Raw genomic sequence first — 19,209 nt, 5'->3', positions numbered from 1 at the left:
TTCAGGTGTTGCAAGCCTAACCCGTCAGCAAACAACTTGCTGGTGGAAGAGCTGGACTTGGTGCATACTGCGATACTGTCTGCAACAGGAAGGCATCAAAGTCGGTGTGTGAAGGCAGTGTTCAGTCTAACAGCAAGTAATTGTCTTGACTGTTTCTCTTGTGATTGCAGGACCCTGTTGAACATTGGTAATATAAAATGCTGCGAGTTCTCTTGTTTATTGGCGAGACAGTGGGCAGGGGAGCTGCGTGGCTTCGGTTGTAGCGAGAACTAAGCCTCTAGCCATGGGCTTGCCTGTTGCAGCAAACTAGGAGGGGAGTCATTGGAGGTGGTGCTCAATTGGTGGAATGACAAGCTGGATTGTGTGCGTGATTATTGTTGTCTGTGGACTGCTGAAAACTGCCTGTTCTTGCTGATAACACCCATGCTCCATCAATTTACAGGACATGTCACTCAGGGACTTGGGCTATGTTTGGGTGTCTGTATGCTTATTTGTTATCTGTGCTATATGTGCCTTGTGCTGGCCCTGGAGGAACACAGTTCGTTTGGCTGTGTTCATGTATGATTGAATAATTAAACTTGAACTTGATAAGCTGGGCCCAAGGATAGCTTTATAAAGCTATGGCTCCATCTCTTTGGAAAGCCTACTTACAAAGCAGCAGTCCCTCAGTATTGCAGAATAACCATTAATAATTTGCTGGAATGCAGCTTTATGCCCACCGTTTTGATTGTAAAACCTTACGATATAGGAGCAGAATTAGGCCATTTGGCCCATCGAGTCTGCTCTGCCATTTCATCATGGCTGATCCAATTTTCCTCTCAGCCCCAATCTCCTGACTTTCTCCCCATATCCCTTCATGCCCTGACCAATTAAGAATCTATCAACTTCTACCTTAAATGTACACAGCTACCTGTGGCAAACAATGGCACACTCACCACTCTCTGGCTAAAGGATTCCTCCTCATCTCCCTTCTAAAAGGATGCCCCTCTCTTCTGAGGCTGTGCCCTCTGGTCTTAGACTCTCCCACCATAGGAAGTAACCTCTCCACATCCAGTCTGTCAAGGCCTTTCACCATTTGATAGGTTTCAATAACAACATTTGATTCTACTAAGCTGTAACTTTAAAATAACATGGTGCTGCGGGTCGCTATGCAACACAGAGCACGGACAGGGCACGGATAGGGCACACACGCGCTTCAGGGCAGCAAGTTTGGCGCATGCGCACAGCCGACAAACGGTCCGCGCTCGAGTTTCAGCGTCGCGTCACCATGACGACGCGCAAGGTTTCATTCCCGCGACCCGAGTGACCAGCTTTATTCCGCTCTCTGATTGGATGAATGGTCAACAGGTGCAAGATGGTGGCTGAAGTTGTAAATTGTTCCCTGGTGGCAGACAGGTTGATCGAAAGCCGGTAAAAGTTGGTTGTTCGTTATCCTGAAACACGGGGTTTCCTGCCGTTGTGCATTATGTTCAAGAACGAGTATCAGGTATTGCAGCTTTGGTAAATGCGTGAATAAACAACACAGCAAATAATAAAAAAAATATATAAACATATTTTGTGGAAATAATAATGTGTTTTGTGATTGACAATTTTGCCTTTCTAAAATATTAAATTCTTAGTCACGCAACTTTTTTTTAAACCGTAGTAATTGTTGGATAGATTATTGTTCAGTCAATAGCGGAATCTCTGATATCCTTACTGACCTGTAATGTCCTGCGTCCCAGTTTAAGAGCAAATGCTTTACTACGTTGGAAAACACACACTATTTTCTTTTAAATAAAGGGAGGAGCCTTTGTAGAAATCTTCAGTTCACAAGGCAAAGATCCTGTGGCAAGATGGAAGCTTTGTGGAAGTCCTGCAGTCCAGAAAGTAAGTTATTTACAAGAGAAGTACATTTGTAATTATTTGTTTTTGATGTGAATACTGTTGAAATTGTTTTGAAACTCCTATTTTAAACAATGACATGCATTAGTTTAACTTATCTTTTTCCACAAGATAGTTTGTGTTGAAATTTTAATAACACATTTGATGGCAGAAGACTTGGAACTCATCACTTCACTTCAACCACTTCAGGAAGTGTGTTTTACATAGCAATAGACTCTTTAAGTGCAGTCACTGTTTTACATTGAGAAATGCTGTAGCCATACAAAAATCCAGAAATCAGAATAAAATAGTAGCAAGCAACACACACAAAATGCTGGAGGAATTCAGCAGGCCGGGCAGCATCTATGGAAATGAATACAGTCAATGTTTCAGGCCAAGACCCTTCGGCAGATCTGCCGAAATGTCAGCTGTATTCTTTTTCCATAGATGCTGTCAGGCCTGCAGAGTTCGTCCAGCATTTTGTGCGTGTTGTTCAGATATCCAGCATCTGCAGATTTTCGCTTGTCTAAAATAGTAGCAATTATGTTAATATAATTGATGTTTTTGCAGTTGGTTGTGAGAGAAACATTGACTAAGATATCGCCAGAGCTAGTTCTCCTTTACATTCACAAGGAGAGCAAAGCAGGTCTCAGTTTATATTGGCACAATCACTGTGTACACTCCCTCTCAGCTGCACTGAAATGTTAGCTTCAGTTTCTGTGTTGGTATTTTTGAACTAGACTAGTATATTAGTGGTATGCTAATGTTACTGTATTAACACTAGTACTGGACTGGATTTTGGGACAAACTAGATAATGTTAGTATTTTTATATTTTCATTAGTTATTTCAGTTTGTCTAACCCAGCAATGATAGAACAGTAACATAATTAAGTCAGGATGTGTGTGACTTGGGAGGAAGCCTTGGGTGATGGCTTTTCATGTTTTCCACAATTAAACAAAATTGGACATGGCTGTCAAAGATATCTCAATACTGCACTATTGTGCCTTTTTTGTCCTTTCTAATCTAGCCTGCATTAAGATAAAGTTAACAGTTTGAATTTGAGCTACTTACTCATCAGAACTTGAAAGTAAGAGGGCAGAAGCTAGAATAAAGGTGAGGACTAAGAGGGTGGAAGGTGTGGATTATGGGCAGATTGTGAAGGTAAGAGAAGGGAAAAGGAAGGAGTGAGGGAGCAGAAGAATAAAGGAAATCCAGAGGGGTGGAGGTGGGGAAGAGACAGACAGGAGTAGCTTCTGGAAGTTAAAGAAATCAATGTTGATAGTATCATGTCAAATACTATCAAGACAGAATATGAGGTAACAACAACACACACAAAATGCTGGTAGAACACAGCAGGCCAGGCAGCATTTATAAGGAGAAGCGCTGTTGACATTTCGGGCCGAGACCCTTCGTCAGGACGAATATGAGAATATGAGGTGTTGTTACTCTGATCTGAGTCTAGCCTCAACTAGTAAAGGAGGCCATGATGCACATGTCTGTGTGGGAATGGGAAGTGTAACTCTAAATAGATGGCATCCCTCTTATTCCCCACTCCTTGACTTTATCTCATGATCTACTATCCTCTCCTATTGGATTCCATCCTGTTTAGCCTTTTTTCTCTTCCACCTATCATTTCTCAGCTTCTCAAATCATTTCCACTTCTCCCCTCCGCTACATACCTGTCTTCCCCCCTCATCTGGATTCACCTATCACCCATCAATTTGTGCTCCTCCCCTTTCCCACCCACCCCCATCCTTTTATTCTGGCTTATGCCCTCTTTCTTTTCAGTTCTGATGAAATGTCTCAGTCCAAAATATTGACTCTTCATTTCCCTCCATGGATGCTGCCTCACCTGAGTGTGTTGCTTTAGATTTTCAGCATCTGCAGACTCTCGTGCTTTCATTTAAACTGTGAGCTCTTTAATCATTACTCTTGAAAATGCTGATGGCTATCCTTTGGTGTTATTTGTTGAAGAAGTTCTGTCCAGAAAAGCTGTTTCAGAAGATGAACTAGGTATGGTATGGCATCTTTGAGCAAAAGGTAAAGTATTACTGCTTGATGAACCCTAATTAGGAGGGTGAAAGAGTTGCTGATTGGAAGTTCTACCTTACAAAAGACCCAAGACATTGTCTATGAAGAGAATTAAGCTGACCATGGTAGTTTAAAGATGTCATGTCCATGTTGGTCAGAAGGGCAGTCAGGGTGATGGGAAGAGCTTATGGAGTGGGAGAAGGCAACAACATCATTGGGGGGTGACTACCTGAAAGAGTATAAAGAAAGGGTATGGGAGTTGGATGTTTGGAACAAATACCGTGAAATCCCCTTTTAAAGATTTCATGGTGCAAGAAGATGGTTGCATTAAATTCCCAAAAGAAGAGTAACTAATACTGCTTAAGTCCTCAATCTTTCATATGCAGAAAAGTTTGTCACCATTTAACATATTTCTTTTATCATGCCTGCTCAGAGGATGGAAGAATTATTGAAAATGATTCTTGGTATCCCACTCCAAGAATGCCTTTGCTCAGATACAGCATCCAACATTTTGGTTCCAGTTGACATCAGACCTTTGATTTATAACTGCATTCCACAGTTTTTCTTTAGCATTTCCTATTTATAAGGAAAAGATTCCACTTTCTTTTAACAGCTTTATCAGCATCCTGTCATTTTTAAATATTTATGCATATAACTCTCCAAGTCTCTGTGTTTCTACTGTTTCATCTAAATTGATACTGTTCAGTGTATGTTACAATCCTTAGTGTATTTCTTGAGACATTTTCCTAGACACTTAACTCTTGGCAATATTTTCGTTTTTACCTTTGTTTCAAACAGCATTTGGCACCACTGCTCAAGATGATAAAATAACTTTTGTAACCATATCTGAGATCAAAACTAGAACTACAATGTATGGACGGTTGCTGGTAATGAAGATTTTTAGGTGCCTTAAAGATACGAAATGATGGCCAGCCAGAGAAAAAAATATACAGTTTGAAATTCCAGTGAATTGTGTAGCCTGAACTGGAAATTAGAAATATGTTGCAGAACATTTTTTGAGGATTATTATGTGAGTAACATCATTATAGTCTGAGTGCATTTAATGGGGAGGGGTAGGAAGGGGGACATATTTACACTGTCAGTTTGATGGTAGTAGGTCATATGCTTCATTAACAATAAAATACATAGATTAGTGGAATTTTCCTAATCATCCCTTTTGTATCCAACTAAAATTTTCTGGCCATTTCCATATCCCTTTTGATTTTTCTTTGTGATGCGCCAAATACAGTTTGATTTGCTACATGCTCTGACCCAAGGTCTATTCCTTTAGAATGTATATGGATTCTTTTGAATGTATAATATCAAAGCTCTGTGGTTATTTTGCCTAAATTTATCACTTTCATTTCTGTTTTTGTTTTGACTATAACAATATCCCAAATAAATCCAAGATAAGGCACTTCAGCAGATTTAGTTAGAAGCCAGCCATTGTATCAAAACTAACATAAATATTCTTTTCCTTCTCATCTCTTCCTTAATCTACATTGGGTTGGTGTTTTCATCATCATCAGCTTCAAATTATTTTTGCTAGCCTGATTTATATTGTTGTCAGCTCACTGAGATATACCTATGACTGTCTGCATAACTTAATTTTATAACACTATGAATAAATCAATACATAAAGCTGACAAAGAATCAAAGATGAAATCTTGCAAATAAATTGTGTCAGATAACTCTAACTTTATGCATATATCAATGGAAATAGTAACAGTCTGTAACCCTTAACATCAAATTGTGCTTTAAATTCAGTTTAATGATGTCTCGAAATTTTGTGTGGTACCCAGAACTTAGCTAGTAGTATCTTTGTGGTTTTACAAAATACAGTATATGGGCTACAGTCAAAAGGTTTGTATATTTACTACCTGAACTGTATTGTTTCATTGTATTAGGGATATGAATCAGAATATTATACACTGAAGATTGATTCATATGGGACACATTTTTGTCGACATTTATAATAGCTTTTCTGAATTAGAAACAGTTCTTGCAGCACAGAATTATATCTACACTTTTAAGTATCTGCCATGGTCTGCCTGCAAGGAAGGTGGGAGAATATTGAATAATCTTTAAATGGAATTAGATAACCTTTTGAATGGCAAAAATTGCGGGGTTTTGGAAAGAGACCCAAAGCACTGACCATCTCTTTGCCTCTGCTGCGTTCTTCCAGCAGTTCATTTTTTGTTCCAGATTCCAGCATCTGCATTCTCTTGCAAGGAACATGACTTATTGGATACTATTTTGGGGAGCTAGCACAAGCATGGGGTCAAATTGTGCTCCTTTAGTAGTATACTGTTCTGTGATATGTCAATGATACAGGTTTCCCCTGCAATCCGAAGGTAGAGCGTTCCTATGAAATGTCGTAAAGCGAAGAAGCAATTACCATTAATTTATATGGGAAAAATTTTTGAGTGTTCCCAGACCCAAAAAAATAACCTACCAAATAACACATAAAACCTAAAATAACACTAACATTTAGTAAAAGCAGGAATGATATGATAAATATACACCCTATATAAAGTAAAAATATTGTAGGTACGGTGTAGTTTCACTTATCAATATCGTAAAAGCGAAAATCTTCTTTGGTTAGCAAAAACAAGTACTAATGTAGGTCTTTCATAACAACGAGCTGTCATAAAGCGAACGTTCGAAAAACATGGGACACCTGTACCTTGAAAATTCTCAATCTGATGAGTCAAACCAAGTTTTATTTTCAACTAGTTGGTAGATTTATTGATAAGATGCAGAAAATGAGGAAAATATTGGAAGTGCTGAGCAGATTTGGAAATTGCTTTGTTTTCTGTAATTATGCTTAATTTTGATTTGTTTGTAGTTGATTGTAACTACCGTACATGTACTATGAGAATTTTGCTGTTACTTGTAAATTCCTTTCAAAGCTGTGCATACTGGGGCTTCAACATCTTTAAGTATTTAGTTCATTCTTAAATTGCTATTTAGTAATGTCTAAACATTTCACTGAACTTGACAAGAAACTTAATCTTGTCAGATATACGCAATAATCACAGTGAAAACTACTTCTGTATGTGTGCACTTGTATCCATGAATCAATTTTCCTGTAACTTGAAAGTCTATTCTCATTTGATTAGTGACTTACTACCATCAAATCGTCGGTAAAATTTGAAAATTGACAAACCACTTTACAGGAGTATGTTCTGATTTGTCAGTATATGGCTGCCAATGTTAAGGGACTGTGCAGAATGAAGTTTTATAATTGCTGAGAGTGAGGTATAGAACGTGACATAAACATGAGTTTCTGCAGATGCTGGAAATCTTGAGCAGAGCCAGTAGGTCTACCACTTCATTTAGGTTTGTGGATCTTTAGTAGGAAGTACAAAAACAATGAGTCTAATAGGTCAGTTACAGAAACAATAGGTGTATTAGGACTTATTCTGTTGTATTGATACATTAAGACAATCTGATATAATTTAAAGAATAACATAAACTACATTTACAAAATAATTGTTTTTACAACTACAAAATCGTTTATATTAGCTAAATTATTCTAAAACTTGGATTTCTAAGACATATTCTCTGTAAATAACACCATGCAAGGCATTCATAGTGGAACAGAGAAGACTGATGAGCAGAAAATCAATGGTAATCAATCCTATGTTTATGGAAAATTGTGGTATAAAGAAGCTTATTAGCTGGTTGCAGTCAAGCAAGTTGTCATTATTAAATAGTTGGCTTGAAATTGTATGCAAATCCTTAATTGAGCTATCTTAAACAAAATACATATTTGTTCAATGCTTCTCATGACGTTGAGTCCTTTTAACCAAAACACTTTGCAGTCAATGAAGGATCTTTGAAATTTACTACTTGTAGTAATGTTCAAAATGCAGTAAATTTACACACAGCAAGTCCTATGTACAGTGATGTACATGCTCAGATTTTCTCTTGTCTGTATTGTTAAGTATTAATCATGACATTTATGATGTCTCCTGAATGTGTTTACAGTAGAACTATGGAATTTTGTGTTTTTGTTTTGCTTTCTTAGAGTACAAGTGAGGCTTGATTGAGTATTTCAATAAGAAGAAATATTATGATAATGCAGTGGTCTCATTATACTGGAATGTCAATCAACATTATGGGTTCATATTTAGGAAAGCATGCATTGGTACTATTTTACTCTTGTTATTTAGTGATTTGTTTTGGAATCCAGAATCCACGCGACTTTAAAGACCATGATTAAAACTTACTGTCAGGAAAACACACGAGACTGGGATGATGCATTACCACTTCTGATATTTGCAGTGAGGGATACGGTTCAGGAATCTCTGGGGTTCAGTCCATTTGAGCTCGTTTTTGGTCACAGGCCCAGAGACCTTTAACCTTACTTAAAGAGAAATGGTCTAGTCCGAACGTTCAAGTCAATGTGATTGACTACGTTTTGAAATTCCAGGAAAGACTCCATAAGGTATGCGACCTGGCAAAGCAAAATCTTAAAGACTCCCAGACTAAAATGAAACAATGGTATGATAAACGAACCCGAGAGCAAGAATTTCACGTGGGTGATAAGGTTTTGTTCCTATTCCCTGTAGTTACCAACCCGAACCCCAGACCAGCTGCCAAGCACCTCCCAAGGCCCACGGATGGAATACAGTGCTCCCCCTACTGTGTACAAGTCCCGCATAGAAAACAAGGGTGCTGCAGAGAAGCCCACTGGCGCCCCAAACAATGGGATGGAGCAGGCTGAGGTTGCCATGCACCCAGGCCAAGCTAAAGTAGAACAAGTCATGAGCAATGTACAGCAGCTGACACAGCTCATTACACGGCATGTAGATTTATGCCCAGATGTTCCGAGGAGGTGTAAAGGAACAGAGCATGATGTTGTTGTTACCTCCACCCAGTCTATTAAACACTCCCCTTATCGGATGAATTTGGAAAAGAAGAAAATGGAGTATGAGATCCAGCTAAAGGAGTTGGAGGCGAGAAGGGAGAAGGAAAGAGCTGTGTTAAGAGGCATAGGAAAAGGGACAGAAGCTGTACCTTTGCACAGGATCTTTTAAAAATGTGACCTGGTATCTGGACCAGTCGAAATAGGGGTGCGGTCGGAACTACCGAGGGGCAGTGTGGACGTCCTTCTTGGTAATGATTTAGCAGGTGGTGACGTGTGTTCAGCAGTGAAATTAACAAGCAAGCCTGTGAGTGCTGAGTACCCGCCCATAGATTCCAAGATTTATCCCGCATGCGCAATCACTCGCAGCATGTCGAGAAAGGCGGCAGTGTAGTGAGCGAGGCCATGGCTGCCACTCTGCCTCGTGGCTGGGAGATGAAGAGGGATCCCAACAGCGGCTGGTCTTACTATATCGACCACAACACCGGCACTACCACAGAAGAACGGTCTAGCTGAAGGACAGAGGTGTCATAACTGAATGACCACAACGACACAACGGATCAAGAATGCAAAGGAAGGTTTGCCTGACTGTAGCTGTTACATATCTCCCCCTCTCCCCCTCTCCCCCTCTCCCCCTCTCCCCCTCTCCCCCTCTCCCCCTCTCCCCCTCTCCCCCTCTCCCCCTCTCCCCCTCTCCCCCTCTCCCCCTCTCCCCCTCTCCCCCTCCCTCCAACGATTACAACACAACAATCATATCTACCTCAGCACGCATGAACTGAACTGAACTTTATACTTTTCTATGACAATTCATTATCCCCTAGACATCGATAGAGCTTCTTTATTATTGCTTATTATTATTCCCACACTTTTAGGTTTATTATTGCTAACGTGTGTTATCTATATATTTGCATTATTGGTATTGATTTGCTTATTTTACTAATAAACACTTTTGAATATAGTACCACCAGACTCCAACGGATTCTTCTTTCTCTGCTGGTCAGACACCCAGTTATGGGGTACGTAACAAATTCATGATCTTAGCAACCCCCTCTGTTGACATGCTCAAAGAAGTAATGTGGTTGTTATCAACCACTTTCAAAATGCTCAGCTGCTGTTTTGTGACAGTGACGAACTACAAAAGTCAGATGGTAGGAGCAGGTGGAAGCTGCTGATCAAATTTAGAATGATTTCTTTTATTATAGCACTGCAGACACTGTAGTAATAAATCTTCCCACTTCTTGGGGGAAGAAAAAACTTGTTTTGGCTCATCGGGTGGTGACTCTACAGAATGTGTGATATGCCATAAAATGATATACCACTAAAGGAGGACAATTTGACCCTTTGTGTGTGCCAACTTCCTGAAGGAATATCCTGTAAATCATATTCCTTACTGTTTGCAGTTTTTCCCCTTATAAAATCATTATCTGATCCCATTTTACAAATTTCATTGAATCATCTCCCACTTTGCAGTCTGCGCCTATTGGGTCATAAAAGCTTGCTGCTGGGGAAGAAAAAATACATCATATCACATCTGATTATTTTTTCAGTTACAGTAAAAATGTGTCTTTCTTTGCAGTGACTGAAGGCTTGGTAAGCCAGTCTTTTTTTTTGCATTTCTTTTTCTTCAGAGTTTAGGCTTCTTTTTGAAGGAAAATCTTTTTCTTCCATGTTCAAAGAGAACAATCTTGAAAGAAGGAATAGATTTTACTGAGTACAATTATTTAGTTAAGTTTTTTAGAAAACAGAATCCAATAATAATGGTCAAAGATTTAAAGTTTAGCTTTATTTGTCACATTTACATCAAAACATAGTGAAATGCATCATTTGTGTCAATGACCATCACAGTCTAAATATATGCTGGCCTCGGCCCACAAGCGTCTCCAGGACATACAAAAGCATTGCTGAATTTTATAAGAAAGCAGAGGAGATAAGACAAATAAGAAGTGTTGTTCAGATCAACAAAATTCAACAAACTTGGGTTTAAGAGTAGAAGCAAAAGACTAAGAATAATGTGAAATGATGAAATTGTCAAGCAATGAGGTGGTAGAGAAGGTAAGTTTGGTGAAACAAATCCTTCTTTTAAAAAAAAACACAAAGAGGAAGAAAATAGTAATCAATGCAGTTGAAGAGGAATGTTAAGTCTCCAAATCCCCTAAACAAGCTAATTGTGGGATTTTTTTAAAGGAGTTTTAAGAAACTGGAAGTAAATTTCAAGAACAGTAAAAGAAATCTACTTACAAGAAGATGTTGAACTTGGGTATATAAAAACAGTAAAATAGCAAATATAAATTATGAGCGGGCTATTAATGTACATAAAATTTGTATCTTATAGGCCCAAAATTAGCCAAGTGAACATTAATGTAGCAAGCTACTCCTATAGTAGTGAGAGAAATAGCAGAATATTGACAATGTTCCTGTTCTTGCTGTAGAAAGTGGTTGTCATTTTTGTTAAATCAGCTGATGAGTATCAGATTAATAGAGCACTTATAATTGGAAAAAAATGACAAATGCAACATTATTTGAGGATAGAGCACCAAATATAGATATTGTTTTGTCATACCCAAGGAATTAGTGAGTATATAAATAAAACTACATGGAAGAGGAGATGATGCTAGAGAAATGGCGAGCAGCTGGTTGCTGTATTCAAAAGCTGATGATATAACTATACTTAATACTTACAGACCAGTCAATCTAATATCAATAATGGAAAAGATTCTGAAATCTGTCTTTAAAAAAAATGTTGGAGAGTGTGCTTAAGTAGTCAAGAGTTTTAATTCCATAGGACTTAAGTCTTTTATGTGACACTATAGCTGGTTCTTTACAAAGCGTGGAGTCTGTGAACCATCAGAGAGATTTGCCAGATTAATTCAAAATGGGTGTTATAAATAGGACTGGCACTTTCATAATTTACAATAATGCTTTGGACTTTGCACCTGAAAATGAACAGATTGGTAAAAAATCTCATGTAAGCAAGGGAATTCGGAGAAGAGAATGCTAATTACAAAAGAGGAGGAGGTGTTGGTGGTCTTGTGGTGCCCCAAGGCAGTTAATCCCCAGGGCCTGACCATATGTACCCTGGGAAGCAGGGGATAAAATCACTGAAGGTTTATCAGAGATTTTTATATTTGGGGTAGCACGGTAGCGTAGCACTATTACAGCGCCAGCATCCTGGGTTCAATTTCCACTGCTGTCTGCAAGTTTTTACAATCTCTCCATGACTGTGTGGGTTTCCTTTGGGTCCTCTGGTTTCCTCTCACTTTCCAAAGATATACCAGGTTAGTTAGCTCATTGGTATAATTGAGTGGAGCAGGATCATGGGCCGGAAGGGCCTGTCACCTTGCAGTATTACTAAATAAATAAATGTTGATGTTTGTACTGTTCTTTATATACAATAAATGGTCAGTTTCGAACATCCTGAGAAAGAATCTTTGACCTTAAACAATAATTCTCTTTGCATAGATGCTGCCTGATCTGCTAAGAATATCCAACATTTTGCTTTCATTTTAGATTTCTACGTTTACAGTTTTCTTTGGCCTGTTTCTGTTCTCATTACTTTAAATCTCTTTACATTAGCTAATCTGTACTTAAATAAAAACTGACATTTTATATAGTTCATTGACTGAGTTGATTTCTTATTAAATCAGAAACAATGCTTATAAACTAATGCTTCTTTATTAACACCATGGTAATGTAATTTTGTATGTTGCTAATTTCAGAAGTTTAAACACAACCTGATTTAGCTGATTGATGCATTTGCAATGCTTGAATAGTATGTAGCCATTAGTTTAACTTTCCAACAGTTATGCATTTGGTGAAAATTTGCATTTAAAATCATTTGAGAATATAACGTTAGCAAAGTTAGTATCCTATATCTTAACATTTAACTGTATGTGAGGCAATTTCTTTTAAATTTTGTCTTATGGCTATTTCAGGGTTCCCAACTTGGGGTCCACGATCCTTTGCTTAATGTATTGTTCTATAACGTAAAAAAGGTTGGGTATCCCTGGCCTAGATTATAGTCTCTTTTGAATAAATTATTAATTTCTGAGGGTTTAGGGATGTTATCTTCTCAATCCTTTCATTCCTGGAATCATTCTCGTGAACCCTCTCTGGACCCTCTCTAATACCAGCACACCTTTTCATACATAAAGGACCCAAAATTGCTCATGATACTCCAAACATGGTCTGACCAATGAATTATAAAGTCTCAGCATTACATTCTTGCTCTTATATTCATCTTCTTGAAATGAATGCTAACATTGCATTTGCCTTCCTTACCACCGACTTGACCTGTAAATTAACCTATAGGGAATTCTGCTCGAAGACTCCCAAATCCCTTTGCACCTTTGATTTTTGAATTTTCTCCTCATTTAGAAAATAGTCCACAGTTTTATTCCTTCCATCAAAGTGCATGGCCAGACACTTCCCTGCACTGTATTCTATCTGCCACTTATTTGCCCATTCTCCCAATCTGTGTAAGTTCTTCTGCAGACTCACTGCTTCCTCAAAACTACCTGCTCCTCCACCTATCTTTGTATCATCTTAAAACATGGCCACAAAGCCATCAATTCTATCATCCAAATCATTGACGTATAACATGCAAAGAGCTCCCAACACAGTCCCCTGTGGAACAACACTAGTTACCGGCAGCCAACCAGAAATTACCCCCTTTATTCTCACTCTTTGCCTCCTGCCAGTCAGCCAATCTTCTATCCACGCTAGTATCTTTCTTGTACTATCATAGGCTCTTAACATGTTAAGCAGCCTCATGTGTAGCACCTTGTCAAAAGCCTTCTGAAAATCCAAGTAAAAGACATCCACTGACTCTCCTTTGTCTATCCTGCCTGTTATTTCATCATAGAATTCCAACAGATTTGTCAGACAAGATTTCCCATTAAGGATACCATGCTGACTTTGGCCTATTTTATCATGTGCCTATAAGTACCTTGAAACATCATCCATAATAATGGGCAACATCTTCACAACCACCGAGGTCAGGCTAGCATGGTCTATAATTCCCTTTTTTTTTTCTAACTCCCTCCCTTCAAAATTAGAGTGACATTTGCAATTTTCCTCTCCTCCAGAATCTAGTGATTCTTCAAAGATCACTACTAATACAACCACAATCTCTTCAGTTACCTCTTTCAGAACCCTGGGGTGTAGTCCGTCTCGTCCAGATGAGTTATTTACCTTCAGACCTTTTGGCTTTCCAAGCATCTCCTCCTTAGTAATAGCAACTACACTCACTTCTGCTCCCTGACATCCGACTTCCTGGCATACTGCTAGTGTCTTCCACAGTAAAGACTAATGCAAAATATTTATTAAGGCACTGCTCTATTTCTTTGTCCCCCATGACGTACCTCTCCAGTCTCGCTTTCTTTTACTCCTTACATATATGAAAAAAATCGGTATCCACTTTTATATTATTAGACAGCTCAACTTCATATTTCATCTTTTCTCTATGGTTTTTTTAGTTTCCTTCTGTTGGTTTTTAAAAGCTTTCCAATCCTTTAATTTGCCGCTAATTTTTGCTATATTATATGCTCTCTCTTGCTTTTATGCTGTCTTGTCAGCCATGGTTGTTAAGACTGCTTAATTCATGCTGACACAATTGTATTTCTATGTTATATTGACTGTCCAGTTGTACATACTATTTGTTATAAATTACTATAATTTGCATATTTAGACAGAGACGTAACAAAGTTTTTTACTCATGTATGTGAAGGATATAAGTAATAAAGTCAATTCCATTCAATTCAATTCCTGTGCCTTTCAAAATACCCTCAGAAACTTCAGCCATTGCTATTCTGCTGTCATCACTGCTAGGGCTCCTTTCAATCACCTTTGACCAGCTCCTCTACCATGCCTCAGTAATTCCCTTTACTCCACTGTAATACTGATAAGTCTGATCTTAGTGTCTCCCTCTCAAACTATAGGGTGAATTCTATCATTTTATGATTGTTGCCTTCCAAGGGTTCCTTTACCTTTAGCTCTTTAATCAAATCTGGGTCATTATTTAACACCAATCCAGAATTACCTTTCTCCTAGTAGGCTCAACCACAAGCTGCACAAAAAAAGCCATCTCATGGGCATTCTACAAATTCCCTCTCTTGGGATCCAACACCAACCTGATTTTCTCAATCTACCCGAATATTGAAATCTGCTATGAATATTGTAACATTGCTCTTTTTACATGCCTTTTCTATCTCCTGTTGTAATTTGTATTCCACATCCTGGCTACTGTTTGGAGGCCTGCATTTGTCTCCCATTGAGTTCTTTTTACTCTTGCAATTTCTTAATTCTATCCACAAGAATTCTACATCTTCAGGTCCTATGTCACCTTCTTTTAAGAATTTGATTTAATTTATTAGCAGTAGAGAGCCAATCCAACCCCCCCCCCCCCACCTACCTGTCCTTTCGAAACAAGGTGTATCCTTGCATGTTAAGCTCCGAACAATGACCTTCTTTAAGCAACAGATCAGTGATGCCCTCAATGTCATACCTGCCAATCTCTAACTGTGCTACAGGATCACCTACGTTATTCCGTATACTGTGTTCATTCAAATGGACCTTCAGTCCTGTATTCGTCACCCTTTTTGATTTTTTTTCCTTTGGTTTTGCTATTGTTTTTGTCTCCTTGTTACTCAGCAACTCATTCCACTTTCTGCAATTTTGCCCTATCATTTACCTGTCTTTCTTCACAGTCTCACTACACACTGTAATTTCTCTCTGATTCCCATCCCTTTGCCAAATTAGTTTAAATGCTCCCCAACAGCTTTAGCAAACCTGCCCAGAAGACTATTGCTCCCACTTGGATTCAGTTGTAATCTGTCCTTTTTATATAGGTCATTCTTTCCCCAGAAGAGATCCTAATGGTCCAGAAATCTGAAACTCTGCCCCCCACATCAGTTTCTCAGTCACACCTTTATCTGTCAAATCATCCTATTCTAACCCTTACTGGTGCAAGGCATGGGCATCAATCTTGGAGGTCCTACTTTTCAGCTTTCTATCTAACTTCCTATATTCTCTTTTCAGGATCCTGCCTCCTTTTTCCTTCCTATGTTGTTGGGTCAATTTGTACCACAACTTTGCACAATTCGCCCCCTTCTTTCAACTGCTGTGGACCCCTGAGCTGAGGCATCCCTGGCACCTGACAGGCAACATACTATCCGGGTGTCTCTTTCAGTTCCATGGAATCTCTTGTCTGCCCCTCTAATTATGGAATCCCCTGTCACTACTGCACTCCTTTTCTCTCCCCTTCTCTTCTGAGCCACAGAGCCAGACTCAGTACCAGAGAGCTGGTTGCTGTGGCTTCCCCTGTTAGGTCATCTTCCTTCTCTGCCCATCTTCCCCCACCAAACAATATCCAAAGTGTTATACTTATTATTGAGGGGGATGGCCACAGGGGTATTCTGCACTGACTGACTATTCCCTTCCCCCTCCTGACAGTCATCCAGCTACCTGCCTCCTGCAACTTGGTGGTAACTACATCTCTGTAGCTCCTATCTATCACCTCATTCTCTCATAAGAGCAGAAGGTCATTGTACTGCAGCTCCATTTCTTTAACGTGGTCACTATAGAGCTGCAGCTCAGTGCACGTTGTGCAGATGTAGTTGTCAGGAACTGGAGGTGTCCCAGAATTCCCATCTTTCTCACAAAGAACATATCACTAAATCTGGATCCACTCTCACTGCACTAGCTATGTACAAATCGATAAAGAAAGAAAAAAAAACTTTCTGGAAACTTACTGTATGAGTATTTAGAAAGGCAACATCTGATTAGACAGAGTTAGCATGGCATTGTGAGGGGCAGATTGTGCTTCTTGAACCTGATAGAATACTTCGAGGAAGTGACAAAACAAATTGATGAAGGTAGAGCAGTGGATGTAGTGTATAGGGATTTTAGTAAGGTATTCCAGATACTGAGTAAGGTATTCAGGGTATGAGGAGGCATGGGATCCAGGGAAACTTATCTGCATGGATTAGGAAATGGCTTGCCCACAGAAGACAGAGAGTGGTACAAGACGGAGTCTATTCTGCCTGAGGCTGGTGATCAGTGGTGTTCCACAGGGATTTGCTCTGTGACCCCTGCTCTTTCTGATTGTTGTAAATGACTTGGATTAATAAGTGAAATGGTGGGCTGGGTGGGCAGATGACATTGTGGTATTATGTAGAAAGTTGTTTTACGATTTAGTGAGACATTAATAGACACAGCTCAGCTGAGAAGTGACAGATAGAGTTCAGTCTGGAAAAGTTTGAAGTGATAAACTTCAGAAGGTTGAACTTGAAGACAGAATACAGGGTAAATGGAAAGATTCTTAGCAGTTTGGAAGAACAGAGGGATCTATAGATCCTTCAAAATTGCTGCTCAAGTTGATAGGGTGGTTGAGAGGGTGTCTGGTGTGTTAGCCTTCATTAGACAGAGGATTGAGTTAAAGAGCAGCGAGATAATGTTGAAGCTCTATAAAACTCTGGTTAGATGATGCTTGGAGTATTATGTTCGGCTCTGGTTGTCTCATTATCAGAATATGTGGAAGCTTTAGAAAGGGTGGAGAGGATGCTGCCTGGTTTAGAGAACATGTCTTATGAGTAGTGCAATGCCTGTTCATTTACCCCACCCTCCTTTCACAACTAAAACAATGAAACCCAGCAACATTAATATCTAAGCCTGTGCTTCATGTAACCACATCTCTGTAATGGCAAAAAACATCATAATTCCATGTAACATACACAAAATACTGGAGGAACTCAGCAGGCCAGATAGCATGTATGGAAAAGAGTTCAATTGACATTTAGGTGCCAAGACCCTTCATCAGGACTGGAGAAAAAAAGACGAGAAGTCAGAGTAAGAAGGTGGGGGGAGGGGAGGAAGAAGCACAAGGTAATAGGTGAAAACAGGGGAGGTGAGGTGGGAGGGGTGAAGTAAAGAGCTGGGAAGATGATTGGTGAAAGAGATAGTTGAAGAAGAGGGGGAGGGGCACCAGAGGGAAATGATGGGCAGGTAAGGAGATAAGGTGAGAAAGGGAAATGGTGAAGGCAGAGAGGCAAGGATTACCCAAAGTCCGAGAAATTGATGTTCACGCCTTCAGATTGGAGGCTACCCAGATAGAATATAAGGGGTTGCTCCTCCAACCTGAGTGTGGACTCATCGTGACCGTAGAGAGGGTCATGGACTGGCATGTCTGAATGGGAATAGGAAGACATTCCCATGATTAAAATAGGAGGCCACTGGGAGATCCCACTTCTGGTGGACGGAGTGTAGGTGCTCGGCGAAGCTGTCTCACAATCTATGCCGGGTCTCACTGATATAAAGGAGGCCACACTGGGAGCACCCTATACTGTAGGTGACCCCAACAAGCTCACAGGTGAAGTGTCACCTCACCTGGAAGGACTGTTTGGGGCCCTGAATGCCAGTGAAGGAGGAGGTGTAGCACTTGTTCCACTTGCAAAGATGTGCAGGAGGAGGTTAGTGGGAGGAGACCAATGGACAAGGGAGTCGTGTAGGGAGTGATCCGTGCAGAAAGTTGGGGTGGGGGGGGGGGGGGTGAAGATGTGCTTGGTAGTGGGATCCTGTTGAAGATGGCAGAAGTTATGGAGAGTTATGTGGTGGATGTGGAGGCTAGTGGGGTGATAAGTGAAGACAAGAGGAAACCTATCCCTGGTGGGGTGGTGGGAGGATGCACACCCCATCCTTCACCATTTCCCATTCTCATTTCCCCCTCTCACCTTATCTCCTTACCTACCCATCACCTCCCTCTGATGTTCTTCCCCCTTTGCGTTCTTTGTTAGGTTTTGGTATTTTATCAGATTCCTCTTCTCTAGCCTTGTATCTGTTTTACCAATCAACTTCCCAGTTCTTTACTTCACTCCTCCCCCTCCTGATTTCACCTATCACTTTATGTTTCTCCCTCCCCTCACCTTCTTACTCTGACTCATTGTCTTTTTTCTCTAGTCCTGATGAAGGATCTCGGCTCAAAACATCAACTGTATTCTTCTCCCTAGATGCTGCCTGGTCTGCTGAGGTCCTCCAGCATTTTGTGTGTGTGTGTGTGTGTGTGTTGCTTGGATTTCCAGCATCAGCACATTTTCTCTTACTTATAATTCCATGTACTGAGGCTAGGTTGAGTGAGCTAGAGCTTTTCTCAATGGAGTGAAAGAGGATGAGAGGTGATGGCAGAGGTGTATAAGATGATATGAGGTATTAATAGAGTGGGCAGCCATCAATTTTTCCCAGGGTGGAAGTGGAAAATATAAGGGGATAATTTTTAAGGTGATTGGAGGAAAATATAGGGAGTCTTACACAGAGTGGTAGATGGATGAAACATGCTGCCAAATGTGGTGTTGGAGACAGATATATTAGGGAGATTTAAGCCTCTTAGATAGGCACATGCATAAAAGAAAAATTAAGGGCTATTTGGGAGGGAAGGGTTTGATTGATATTT

General features: G+C 39.8%; 1 protein-coding gene across 1 annotated transcript in view; it reads left to right on the top strand.

Moving 5' to 3' along the window:
* Positions 1–1,365: 1,365 nt before the first annotated feature.
* The window catches only part of cfap20dc (CFAP20 domain containing), a 567,108-nt gene continuing 549,264 nt past the window's right edge, over positions 1,366–19,209 (top strand). The window contains exons 1-2 of the mRNA XM_073072294.1: positions 1,366–1,486; positions 1,783–1,869. Of these exons, the coding sequence (XP_072928395.1) occupies positions 1,466–1,486; positions 1,783–1,869 (108 nt within the window). The 5' untranslated portion in view covers positions 1,366–1,465. The remainder of the gene's footprint in view (positions 1,487–1,782; positions 1,870–19,209) is intronic.

This window comes from Hemitrygon akajei, chromosome 19 (assembly GCF_048418815.1).
Source record: "Hemitrygon akajei chromosome 19, sHemAka1.3, whole genome shotgun sequence".
Classification (NCBI taxonomy): Eukaryota; Metazoa; Chordata; class Chondrichthyes; order Myliobatiformes; family Dasyatidae; genus Hemitrygon; species Hemitrygon akajei.
The sequence above is the reverse complement of the archived record's forward strand: the minus strand, read 5'-3'. Positions and strand labels throughout refer to the sequence as shown.